We start from the raw sequence: 13,134 nt of genomic DNA, 5'->3' as shown, positions 1-13,134 counted from the left end.
TCCTGCCACCCCCAGCCCAGCCCAACCTCCTGCCACCCCCAGCCCAACCTCCTGCCACCCCCAGCCCAACCTCCTGCCACCCCCAGCCCAACCTCCTGCCACCCCAACCTCCTGCCACCCCCAGCCCAGCCCAACCTCCTGCCACCCCCAGCCCAGCCCAACCTCCTGCCACCCCCAGCCCAGCCCAACCTCCTGCCACCCCCAGCCCAGCCCAACCTCCTGCCACCCCCAGCCCAGCCCAACCTCCTGCCACCCAGTGCCCAGCCAGAGCCACCCAGCTCAACCCCAAGCTGTGCAATGACACCTGACCCTGATGGGCCCCTCCCAGCACAGCAGATTCTGTGATTCTCTGTCATGCCACTCACAGCCCCATGCCACGAGCCCCCTGCCATGGCAAGGCCATGCCACACACAGCCCCACACCATGCCATGCCATGCCATGCCTTCCCCTGACACGCAGAGCCAGGCAACACCTGCCACTGCAAAGCCACACAACAAAACCCCAGGACACACAACCCCAGGCCATGCAATGCCCTTTGGGGCAGGGTCATACAGTGCAGAGTCAGGCCATACAACCCCATGACATTCAACATCCACCACTGCAAAGCCACACGACCCAGTGCCCATCGCTGTTTGCCCACACTTCTCCCAGTACAAACTGGAACAAACTCCTGAACAAACCCAAGCAGAGGCACTTGCTGGTGCCAGGGTCCTTCACTGCCTGGTTGCTCTCACTCTGTGCAGAGCTAAAGCACTTGCAGCCTCACATGCCACCTCCAGTGGCTGGCAGGGCCATCCCCAGCGAGCAGAGGTGCAGCCTCAGCAGGAGCATCCTGGCACTCCCCTTTTGGAAGGAGTCACAGCCCTGGCACCCATCAATGCGATCCTGCCTCGTTAGGAGATCCTGCCTCGTTAGGAGATCCTGCCTCGTTAGGAGATCCTGCCTCGTTAGGAGATCCTGCCTCGTTAGGACTTAGAGCAGCATTTCATTTGGCCTAATGGAAAGAGCTCATTTCCACAGGCCCCCATCTGGGAGTGATTATTCCTGGTGTAGCAGCATCCAGGCCGAGTGGCATGGGCACCATTAGCACACAAACCCCAGAGTTTAACAAGAGAGCACTTAGCACTGCAACGGCCCCATAAAGGCACTTTACTGTGTTAAAATCGCATCCAAATCTCCCTGTAATTCCAGGCTTGTGCCCAGTGGGTCCTGACAGATTACACCTCTTCAGAGACACACTGACACTCACACACTGCTCTGAGTTCACTCAGTGCTCCACATCCCCCAAGCCCCCTCAGCCTCTCCCAGACTGGTTACCTTCTGCAGCCAGACACCTCTAAAAATAACATCCTCCCAAAGTGTTGAAAGATATTAAAATATAAAGCCATTAACATATAATAAGCCTGGAATGAGAGCTCCGCATGCTCTGAAGCTCTCAGGGTTTGGCTCCCAGTCAAGAAAAATATATTGGATTAGTATGAGAGCAAAATTAGGATGGTGTGCAGTTTAATTAGCATTACAAGACACTACATGTGTATGGGAGAGCAGAGAAGATTTATGTTATTGTGCGGTAAGAGAAATAATGTTAAAAGGTTAGAATAATATGGGTTTGATACAGCGCTGTGTACTCTGGGGTTAAGGAAAGATAACCCTGGAATGCCACTGAGTGCTCTTAAAAACCCAGGTTTGAGGATTTGCCAGTGAACTCCTCAAAAAATTGTGGAAACCTCCTGCAATTGGTCACGGGTCAGTCAAACACTCACTCTGGCAACAACAGTGTTGTGTGTCAAGGAATTCAATAAACGCTGGTCAAATGTCCTGGTCCTCACACCCAGTCACAGCATTTGTGCTTCAGAAAATGCTAATAAAGCAAACACAGCTCAGCTGGGGAAGGGGACGGCGGGGCAGAGCTGGCAGGAGCCTGGAAGGGAAGGAGGCACCACATTCCAACAGGGTGCTCCCTGCTGCTGGGGCCGTTCCCCTGTTCATCACATTTCTGTTCCCAACAGGACATCAGGATCCCCACACTGCTCCATGAGCTGCAGGCCCTCCTCCTCCTCCTCCTCTCCTTCCTGGGCATCACTGGGTGCATCGCCCCCTGGTCCCTGCTGGCCACAGCTCTCAGCTGCCTGTGCTCCCCAGGGCAACAAACCCCCTCTTGTCGTCAGAAACTCCAAGACAGCAGTTGGAATTTATATTTTGTATTTTCCAACTGCTTCCTCTCTCCCAGAGGATTTTTCTTTATTTACCTCCTCACCCCTGCCACCTCCCCACACTTTGGGGGTGTCCACACAGCACCATAAATCTGGGAATAAGGATGCTGGGAAGATCCTGACTGAGTTAAAGATGTCCCTGCCCATGGCACAGGAGTTGGACTCAATGGCCTGGAAAGGTCCTTTCCACTCCAAACCATTTTGTGATTCTACAGTTCCCAGGGAGCAGCCAGGCCGTCCCCACACAGCCAAAGGAGTCTGTCTGTCCTCACAGCAGGAATTAACCCCCACACCCCCAGGGATGCACCTCCAGCCCTCAGGGCACAGCTCCTGCTGTATTTAATCTCCCAAAGGATGCAGCACACCCGGAGCCTGGGCCACGCTCCTGCCACCCTGGACCATTTGAAAAGGAGAAGTGATGGATTCATGCCAGAGTTTGCACGGAATGTTCACAGGCACAGCAGCAGGAATAGGTTTTCTATCTGATATCAGGCAGCCCCTGTTCCTGCACAGCCCCCAGAGCTTGGGCAGCCCCAGGAAGGTCTGCCAAGGACAGGCAGATGGAGATGTGCACAAAGGCAACCAGAGCCCTGCATGAACCAGACAGGGCTCCGTGGGCTCCCCTTATGGCCCTGGGAGAGCCTCCTCCAGACACAACCAGGACCACAAAGTGGAATTCGAGGGAAAACCCACCATGAAACACATCTCTAATCACCATCTTCCTTCTGCACAGACCCAGCATTTCCACAGCCTGGGATCAGAGTTGTGAAATGCCAATCCACATGTCCTGAGCAGGTATTTCAATGTCTGAGCCCGAGGATACTGTGCCAAGGCCGCTTCCAGAAGAGGCTGATGCTGGAGAAGCGTTTCCAAGACACTCTGCTCAAAGCTTTCAGCACATTGCCAGGTTTCAGTTCAGCCCTGAGCCACCACTGCCAGCACAGCCTCCTGGCTCTGGGGGCAGGAGCCAGACTGGGGATGAAGGTGCATGGATGAGCTACAGGTATGTTGGGGTGGGAGAAGCCTCTGAAGCAGCTTTTGCACCTTTAGACCCCTTGACAGCACATTGCAACAACTGCACCCGAGTGCTGCCCCTGACTCTGGAGCTGGGACTGACAGGAAAGGGCAAAACAACTGCAATTTCACATTGATGAGGGAAAAGAAAGGAAGAAATTCTTCCCTGTGAGGGTGGGCAGGCCCTGGCACAGGTTGGGCAGAGAAGCTGTGGCTGCCCCATCCCTGGGAGTGTCCAAGGCCAGGCTGGATGAGACCTGGAGCACCCTGGGCTGGTGGGAGGTGTCCCTGCCCATGGCAGGGGGTGGCACTGGATGGGCTTAGGGGTCCCTTCCAACCCAAACCATTCTGGAATTCTCTGCATGTAATGCCACAGTCAGGAATGCTGACGTGAGCACTACTCAGAAGTGGGACCATCCCTTGTTGGAAAGGTGAGGAGCAGAGCCCAGGAACAGACACCGTGGCACAGACAAAAGCGAACACCAGGAGCAGAACTGCTGCTCAGCACATTTTTTTGGATGACTCAGCACCCCCTGCTCCTCCCCCCCAGCCTCAAGTGCCTCTACAATTAGTTTGATCTGACAGAACTGATGGTATTTGATCCCATTCCAGAGACAGCCTCTGGCAGCTTTTCCGCCCATCTCGGGACACTCTCGGGGCACGCGCTTCGCTTGGCACTGCCCGAAAAACAAGTTTTGGCAGATAATGTGGCACAACATGTATTTGGTTGCAGAAAAAGTGCAGCAACAATGCTCTGCACAGCTCAGACACTACAGCAATGATGTTTTGAAAGCAAAATACAAATTAATTTAGACCTAAGATACTCCGAAGGGCAGGAGGCAGTGCCTGCTGTGGATCAACAGAGCGGAGCCACGAGCACTGCTCAGCAGAATCCCCATCCCATTCCATCCCATCCCACAGCACACCCATCCAAAGGGATTACTTGGATTTTATACCACCAGCCAGTGCTCCCCAAACCTGCTGTCACACCTCAGAGCACTCAAAGAGTGGATGAATTAAAGCAGCACTAACAACCCTCTCATCTCGCAGCCAACACAGTGATGCAACAGCCGGCGGGTTCTGGGACAAAGATGTGGACTACAATGCCTCACCCTCTGCCATGGAAAACTGCCCTTGGATCCTAAATGAGTTACACATTTGGATACCCTGTAAGATGGGGAAGCAGGGCCTTATCGAGTTGCCAAATCTCACTCCTGTCATGAGGTCATTTCTGGCATGTGGCCAGGTGAGATTTCAGCCAAAATCTCAGTGCTGACCATCACTCCCCATCCTTCCCCCCTCAGGTCAGGAAGGCAGGGGAAAATCAAATAATTTTAAAAATAAAGGAAAAAAAGGGTCAGGAAGGGCAGTGTCTTTTGTTTTTAAACCAGCCCGAACAATCACAACACACGAAGTCACCACTTGGCCTCTTCCCTGACAACACTTCATGGTTCGAGGGCTCAGAGCTCCATGGTCTGCAGGATGCTCAGCCCCCCCAACACATCCCAAGCCTGACTGTGGCCCCCAGCAGAGAAATGTCACTGACCAGACCTCCTGACTTCATTATTTAGTAATTCTGGCTTCATTTTTGCAAACATTATGTGCACAGGACCATACTTTGGGTTTACCAGCAGCACAGCCTGGAAAAGCCTCTGGGAACTCCTCCCGTACCCGAAGCCTGAGGAGAACTTTGTAAATAAAGCTGTTTGCAAACACCTCCTTTCTTTGCTGACAGGATGCACTCACAGCACCCCAGGGCACGGAAAGTGGTTGTTTTCAGCTGCGCATCAACTCAAGTAAATGGCAAGGCAGCAAATTTAGCACGAAACGGGTGAGCAGCATTACTACAAACCGCATTAATCACACTTTGTCACGACAGTCCCCGACCCGGGCGCCGAGGTGCCAGCAGCACGGGACATCGGGACATCCAGCCCTCCCCACGGCCCCACCACCAGCAAACTTTCTCTCACAACCAACTGCTTCCACACATCCCAAAGATCTTTTCATCTTAAGCCTGACAGGCCAAACGCAAAAGAAATAAATAATTAGCGTTACCTTATCTGGAGCCCGTCAGCTGTGCCGAGCCGCGCCTGGATCTCCGCGCGCATCCCAAGACAAATTACCCAGCCCCGTAATTTATGAATGCCTGAAGTATTTGCCCTGGTATTCCACTATACACTCGCTGCAAAGCGGAGCGCTAAAGACTAAACAGATGCAGCGATAACACGACAGGCACTCCGGCCGCGTGCTGTGCCAGGGCAACCCAGGAATCCCAGCCCGACACCGGGCGGCTCCGGCTCACTCTGTGTTTGTTGACACTGCCGAGCAGAGCAGGGAGAGCCGAGAGCGATGACCACGGGCTCGGCTCCCCCAGGGCAGCGCTAAACTGGGCTGGCACTGCGGGAGCTGCGGGCTCCGGGCAGCGACGGGAGCGATGGGAGCCCCAGCGCGGCTGTCCCGGGGCAGCCGAGGCCGAACCGCCGCCCGCTGCCAAGTTCGAGGAAGAGTTTCCAAACTCGCCGCTTTATCAAACCTATTTTTGTCCTTCCCCCACACACAGAGTGATAACCAGCAAGGCGAGGACCGCTGGGGAGTGCTGGGGTTTGGCGTCTCCCTCCGAAACCCCACTGGGACCCCCCGGCACAGCCCCCCAGCACCTTTGGGGAGCGGACCCTCCGCTCGGGAGGCTCGAGGGGGAGGAAACTCCTTCCTCCAGCTTATCCTGCTCGCAGCGAACTTTCGCGCCTGGAAAAAATGAGCTAAGTTTGCAAGCAGAGGCCCCAGCTCCGCTCCGGCTCCGCCGGACGCTCTCGGGACAGGCGACCCGGCCGTGGGCTCGGGACAGCCGTGGGGACCAGCGGGACACAGATGCCAACCTGTCCCGCACGGAGTTCGGAGCTGCTGCGGGGGGCACAGAGAGGCACCACCGACACGGCTGATGCACCTGGGCTGGGGGGACACTGAGACCACGAAACCCATCACGGGCGAGCGCAGGGTGCGCGGGGCCGGGATGCGCAGAGCCGCCCCCGGCCACGGCTGGGCTGTCGGGACCGCGGCTGTCGCGACATGGAAGCGGCGGCAGCAGGTGAAGCCCATCACCCCCGGCCCGGGTTAGTGAAATCGCGCTCCCCCCGCGCCTCAGCCCCGCACCAGAGACGGGGCTTTTCAACCCAAACGAGACCAAACCGTTCCCAAGCGCCCCGGGGAGCGGCACCCGCGCCGGGGGATGGAGCGGGGCTGGAATAGGAATGGAGCGGGGCCGGAGCGCGAATGGAGCAGGGCAGGAGCTGGAATGCAGTGAGGCAGGACGGGGGTCGGAGTGAGAATAGAGGTGGAATGGAGCGGGGCTGGAGCGGGGCAGGAGCTGGAACAGAGCGGGGCAGGAGCGGAGCAGGAGCTGGAATAGAGGGGGGCAGGAGCGGAGCAGGAACTCGAATGGTGCGGGGCTGGAGCGGGGCTGGAAGAGGAATGGAGCAGGGCAGGAGCTGGAACAGAGCGGGGCAAGAGCGGAGCAGGAGCTCGAATGGAGCGGGGCTGGAGCGGGGCTGGAATAGGAATGGAGCGGGGCAGGAGCTCGAATGGAGCACGAAGGGAGCGGGAGCGGATCCCGAGCCGCGCGCAGCCCCCGGCCCGGCCGGACCCACCTGCTGGCGCCGCTCCGCGCCCTCGGCCGCTCTCTGCGGGCGCCCCGGGGCCGGGGGCGCTCCGGGCGCTGCCGCCGTCCCGTCCCGGCGCGGAGGGGCCGCGGGCTGCGGGCCGCGGTCGCGGCGGAGCTCGGAGCGCAGCTCCAGGTAACAGCCCAGCGTCAGGACGTGCAGCGCCAGCGACAGCGCGAAGAAGCCGAGGAAGAGCCGCCAGCTGCCGCCGCCGCCGCCGCAGGAGGAGCAGGCGCGGGTCGCCGCCGCCGCCCTGCGCTCCGCGCCCATGGTGCGCTCGGGCGGAGCCGAGCGGGCCCCGCTGCTGCTCCCGGGGCGCGCCGGGCACCGCGGGCTGCGCGGCCGGGCCGGGCCGAGCCCCCGCCAGCGCCGGGCGGGGCGGGGCGGGGCCGGGGGGCGGGGCCACACCGGGGGGCGGGGCGGGACCGAGGGGGCGGGACCGGGCCGGGCACCGGGCGGGGCAGGGTCACACCACGGACGCTCCGGTGGTGGGCGGGGCCGGTGGTGGGCGGGGCCGGTGGTGGGCGGGGCCAGGCAGAGCCGGAGCCCCGCCCCGCCGCGGGTAGGCGCCCTCCCGGTCCCCATCCTGACCTGGATCTCATCCCTGTCCAGATCCTGATCCCTGTCCAGATCCTGATCCCGGTCCAGATCCTGATCCTGACCCCTGTCCAGGTCTAGATCCCAATCCCTGTCCAGGTCCAGGTCCTGGTCTCTGTCCAGATCTAGATCCAGATCCTGTTCCTGGTGCCGATTCAGATCCAGATTCTGGTCCAGATCCTGATCCTAGTCCCGGTCCATATCCTGATCCCAGTCCTGGTTGCAATCCCAATCCCGGTCCCAATCTCAGTCCTATTCCCAGTCCAATCAGCTGCGGGTGGGCCCTGTCCCTATCCGAGTCCTGATTCCAATCCCAGTCCCAGCTCTGGTCCCTTTCCCAGCCCCAGTCCCAGCCCAATCCCGGTGCGGTTGGACCCATCCCGCCCCGTGCCCAGGGACAGCAGTGGCAGCACTCCCCCTCCATTCATTCCCAGGAGCTTGGGCGCTCCCGGTGTGGAGCAGCTCCCTCTCCATTCATTCCCAGGAGCTTTGGCTCTACCGGTGTGGAGCAGATCCCCCTCCAATCATTCCCAGGAGCTTTGGCTCTCCCGGTGTGGAGCAGATCCCCCTCCAATCATTCCCAGGAGCTTTGGCTCTCCCGGTGTGGAGCAGATCCCCCTCCATTCATTCCCAGGAGCTTTGGCTCTCCCAGTGTGGAGCAGATCCCCCTCCATTCATTCCCAGGGGCTTTGGCTCTCCCAGTGTGGAGCAGATCCCTCTCCATTCATTCCCAGGAGCTTTGGCGCTCCCGGTGTCAGCAGATCCCCCTCCATTCATTCCCAGGGGCTTTGGCTCTCCCAGTGTGGAGCAGATCCCTCTCCATTCATTCCCAGGAGCTTTGGCGCTCCCGGTGTCAGCAGATCCCCCTCCATTCATTCCCAGGGGCTTTGGCTCTCCCAGTGTGGAGCAGATCCCTCTCCATTCATTCCCAGGAGCTTTGGCGCTCCCGGTGTCAGCAGATCCCCCTCCATTCATTCCCAGGGGCTTTGGCGCTCCCGGTGTGGAGCAGCTCCCCCCGCGGTCCCGGCAGAGCCCCCGGCGCGGGGCTGGAACAGGGGCAGGGGCAGCGGGACCCCCTGGCTGAGGAGGGGGACCCCCGGCTGAGCCCCCGCAGCACGGGAGCAGTTCATTGATGGTTCACAGCCGGGGAAGCAACGAACAAAACGAGTCCGCAAAGTCTTTGCAGGTTCTATCACCAGTCAGAGGGTTTAATTGATAGCGAGATAGATAATGAGATTAATGAGGTGCTGTGCCGTGCTCTCCTCCTGCCACGGGCTGCAAGGAAATTGGAATAGAGCATTAGAAATCACCTGAGCAAATCAGAGACGAGGCCTGAGGAAAACAGGATGTAATTTGGGAAAATAAGAGGAAAAAAAGAATAGACCAAGGTGTTAATGGAGGGAGGGGAGGCTGCGAGGGGAAGGCAGGAGGTGGCACTGCTGAGGGGGATCCAGTGACACAGAGCAGGGCAGCTGGGGAGGGAAGTGCTGGGAGGGATGTCAGAGCCATCCCCAGCTCTGCAGGGAGGGCCCACACCAGGCACTGTCACCAGCACATCCCTGGGATCGGGGTCCTGATCCCCCCAGGGTGCTCCCGGGCAGGTCCGTGTTCCCTTCATCCCAGAGGCACGGGGAGTGTCCCACAGAGCTGTCCTTTCCAGGAAAAACCCTTCCAAGTCCTGGAGGGGCAGCATCTGGGAGTCGTGGGGTCTCCATCCCACAGATCACAGCCATGAGAGATCCTGTGCTGGCTTTGTCCTGCCATGGGGAGCAGGATGGCCTTTCCCAGCCCTTCCTACCCTTGTTTTCCCACAGGAGGGTTTTTCCTTCGAGTTCTGTGTAATAGACCTGAAATTACTTGAGAGTCTCTGTTTGTGTTTAAGAAAGAAATGTTTCCATAATATTTGTGAAGAAACAAACGAAGCATCAAGCACTGCCAACCCCAACAACTGAGGAGCAAAAAGCAAATAAACACAAATGAACCCTCTGTTCAAAACTCTGTAATTATTTTAGGAACATTCATAATTATTTGAGTGCTTAGTGTTGTTACTGGTTTTCATAAAATCACAGAATATCCTGGGTTGGAAGGGACCCACAAGGATCATTGAAGTCCAACTTCTGCACTACCAAAATCCTGTTTTTCAAGGTCAAAATCCCAAACCAACCATACATTGACTTGCCCAGACTTGCAATGGTTTTGTTTCATTTTAAAGAGTCATTTATGTTACTTTTATGGAGAATTTTAGGGATCAGGTCACCCCTGTGGCTGGGGCAGTGGGCAGATGGGAGCTCACCATTCCTGCCTGGATCCCACCAAGGGCATTGGCAAATCCTCAAACAGGGATTTGTGCCTCCTAGAGCAGATCACTCAGCATCCCACTAATTAAAAAGGAGCCCCATCTGATGATGTAATTGATATATAATTAATATGTGTCATCCCAGACCTGAGAGCTCCTCACACACAGACTGATGAGCGCCACAGTCGATGGTTCCAGTGGTTCTCTGCTGTTGTATTTTCATTTCTCCTCTTCTGAACATTCATCCCCCTTTGCTCCATCCCTGATTAATGCTGGTACACGGATGAAGAACCTCCAAGGTGTGTCTTCCACAGCCCAAACTCATCACTCCAAGCAGTCTTGGTCCAGGAGAGGAGGACCAGGAACCAGAGGATGGGGAAATGCAGCAGCAACTGGGATTTGTGATGCTCTGGGTGGGAAAATAAAGAGCAGTCAAGAGGGTCCTCAGGAGGGTGGGCAGAGGCTGAGGAGAACACTCAGAGGACACGTCTGGAATGGCTTTTTCTCTTGGTTCCCTTGATGTTTTTGTCCCAGCATCACCTTCCCATCCCAGCAGGATTTAACCAAAGGTGGCAGGAACCTGCTGTGGCTTAGGGATCTCCCTTCCCTCTGGAATGGGCACAACTCTCTGCAGAGCACAGGGCACTCCATGGCAGGTCCCACTTCCCTTCTCCACGAGAATTCCACAGAGCAGGGAGTCTCTTAGAGGGATGTTGTAAAGCAGATCTGAGCCCATTCCCCATTTATGTTTTGGCAACAGCTGTGATTCCTGCAGCAGCAACAGAGGGGATTTTAGTCTGTGTGACCTAAAAGCTTTGGAATTCCTGACTTTCCTTTGAGGAAAGCTCTGCTGAACTGCAGGAAAGCCGGGCCTTGCTCTCTCAGTGGTGTCAGCAACAATGTGAACACAGTAAAGTCTCCTGAATCTCGAGGTCCTGGCGTGCCCACAGAGCATCCACAGGTGTTTACAGGCCCTCAGGTTGGAGCATCCTGGTTTTCTGGAGCCTCCACACAGCCCTACAGTTACAATTCCTTTTACTTACTGAGATCCAAGATGTTCCATACAATCTGCTTTGCTTAAGGCTGTTTTTCCAATAACTATGATGAGCTCTGCCTGTGCAGGAAGGTCTGTTTGTGTCCAGCTGCTTCCACAGGGTATGGATTGAGCGATACATTCATGCCACAAGAGCAAGATGTGCTAAGGAACCGTGTCCATGGGATGCCTCCTTCCTGACTCTGTGCTCTTCCAAGATTGTCCCTCTCAGGCCATCACTGTCTCTCTCTGATCATTCTCTGGTCCCTCCCTTTTTACTCTGTGAATTCTTAGAATCTGTGGCAGCCCCAGCCCTGGAATTGTCCAAGGCCAGGCTGGAAGGGGCTTGGAGCAGCCTGGTGGAAGGTGGGAAGGTGTCCCTGCCCATGGCAGAGGGTGGCACCGGGGGGGCTTTTTACAGCGTGTCCTTTTTACAGAGAGCAAAGTAACCAGTCTGTTGACTCTTCCTGTGCTTATTTTCGTGTTTTCCCCCTCAGATTCTGCCTCCTGAGCACCAGCAGCAGGGTGACATCTCGTTCTCCTGCCCAGACAAGCCTGTGCTGTGTGTGGAGGCAGAGCCTGAGTGCTCTGGCAGCTCCTCGGTGCCACCACAGACCACGCGGGGGCTCAGCCCAGCCTCAGCTCCTTCGAGAGGGGGCAAGGGAGATGCTGCTGTTGGTTCTGTTTTATGTTTATTTATATGTTATTTGGACTAATGAAAACCAAATGTTCGGAATCTATTCAGTCCTTAAACTTTTATAGGCTCATTGTCTTTATTTTCAGCTGTGCAGCCGCGTCCTGGCTCTGCCTGCCCGGGCACATGGCGGTGCCGCCGGTGCCCAGCTCAGCTGTGCTCTTACTCATCCAGCCTGGAACAATGATGTCCCTCCCCCGTTATCCCCCCCTGTGCCCCCTGCCCCCACCCCTGGCAGGGCCAGGCCATTGTCCCGGGGGTGCCACTCTCGGGATGTGCCGGTGCCAGGGAAACGAGACCCATCTGTGCCTGGAGGAGCAGCCGTGGCACGGGAAAGGTGCCCCTGCAGAGAGCCCTGCAGGGCCTGCCCTGCACCTCGGGGTGCAAGGAAAGGAGCTGTGCCCCAAAGTGACCCTGACCAGGGCCCACAGGCAGGGGGCTCCTCCTGCCCACCCTTGGCAGGGCTGTCCCCAGGCTCCAGCATTCCCTGTGCCAGGGTCTGGTTCCCGTGCTGGTGTTGGCTCCTAGGCTGGAGCCAGTGAACCCAGTGATCCTTTCCTGGGATTCTCCTGACCTGGTTTTGGGGAGCACAGCTCTGGATTCCTTGCTCCTTGGGGGAAAGGGGCCATCCCACACAGTCACACTCTGCCCAGGTGAGACCCCCAAACCATCCCCGTCCCCACCAAAACCAAGCAGTGACCCCCTCACAGCACAAGGGCCTGGCAGCTGCTTTGCCCCCACACTTGGGGCTTCTTCCAGTGCCTAAAGGGGCTCCAGGAGACCTGGAGACAGACTTTGGGCAAGGGCCTGGAGTGCCAGGACGAGGGGGAATGGCTTCCCACTGCCAGAGGGCAGGGGCACATTGGACTGGCACCCTATTTTGGGCACAGGGAACTGGAACCCCACCTTCAGGATTGTTGTGTCTTCTCCAGCCAGAAGGAATTCTGACAGGAGAGGTCCTGGAAACCCCGTGCCCAAGTTTGTGCCACGTGTCCCTGTTCCAGCCTCCTTGGCTTCTGCTTCTCTCTCTAGAGATTTAAATTCCATGGATAAGAATTTGAGGTAATTTGTGCTGTGCATTAACAGAGACAAATATAAAGTGACCAAAATCCTTTGGAGATGGAGCAGGGCCACAGCCTGAGCCCCAGCATGGAATCCCAGACTGGGCTGGGCTGGGAGAGACCTTAAAGCTCAGCTTGTCCCACCCCCTGCCATGGGCAGGGACACTTCCCACCAGCCCAGGCTGCTCCAAGCCCTGTCCAGCCTGGCCTGGGACACTCCCAGGGCTGGGGCAGCCACAGCTGCTCTGCCCAACCTGTGCCAGGGCCTGCCCACCCTCACAGCCAGGAATTCCTTCCCAGTATCCCACCAAACCCTGTTCTGTGTCAGGGTGAAGCCTTTCCCCCTTGTCCTGCCACTCCAGGCCCTGATCCAAAGCTGAGTTTTGGCCTAAACTGGAGCTTGTAGGTATTTTGGGTAAGGCAGGGCGAGTCCAGGGTAAAGAACTGAAGCCCTGGCTTTAAAAAGGGTAAATCCAAGGAATTTATATCAAAGCAGGAACAGCCATAAGGAGAACACATGGAAGTGCCTTTTTCTGCTCACAGCTTAAGCGATTGGAAACTGCTCCCCAA

The 13,134-nt window shown here is 57.2% G+C and overlaps 1 protein-coding gene across 4 annotated transcripts in view; it reads right to left on the bottom strand.

The window, feature by feature from the left end:
- Window positions 1-7,256, bottom strand: part of EDA (ectodysplasin A) — a 66,393-nt gene extending 59,137 nt beyond the window's left edge. For all 4 annotated transcript variants that reach the window (XM_071569648.1, XM_071569649.1, XM_071569650.1 and 1 more), the window contains exon 1: window positions 6,872-7,256. In XM_071569648.1, coding sequence (XP_071425749.1) covers window positions 6,872-7,153 — 282 coding nt within the window. In that variant the 5' untranslated portion in view covers window positions 7,154-7,256. The remainder of the gene's footprint in view (window positions 1-6,871) is intronic.
- Window positions 7,257-13,134: the final 5,878 nt, after the last annotated feature.

The sequence above is a fragment of the Pithys albifrons genome, chromosome 14 (assembly GCF_047495875.1).
Source record: "Pithys albifrons albifrons isolate INPA30051 chromosome 14, PitAlb_v1, whole genome shotgun sequence".
Taxonomy (NCBI): domain Eukaryota; kingdom Metazoa; phylum Chordata; class Aves; order Passeriformes; family Thamnophilidae; genus Pithys; species Pithys albifrons.
Note: the sequence above shows the minus strand (reverse complement) of the source record. Positions and strands in the feature narration are given on the sequence as shown.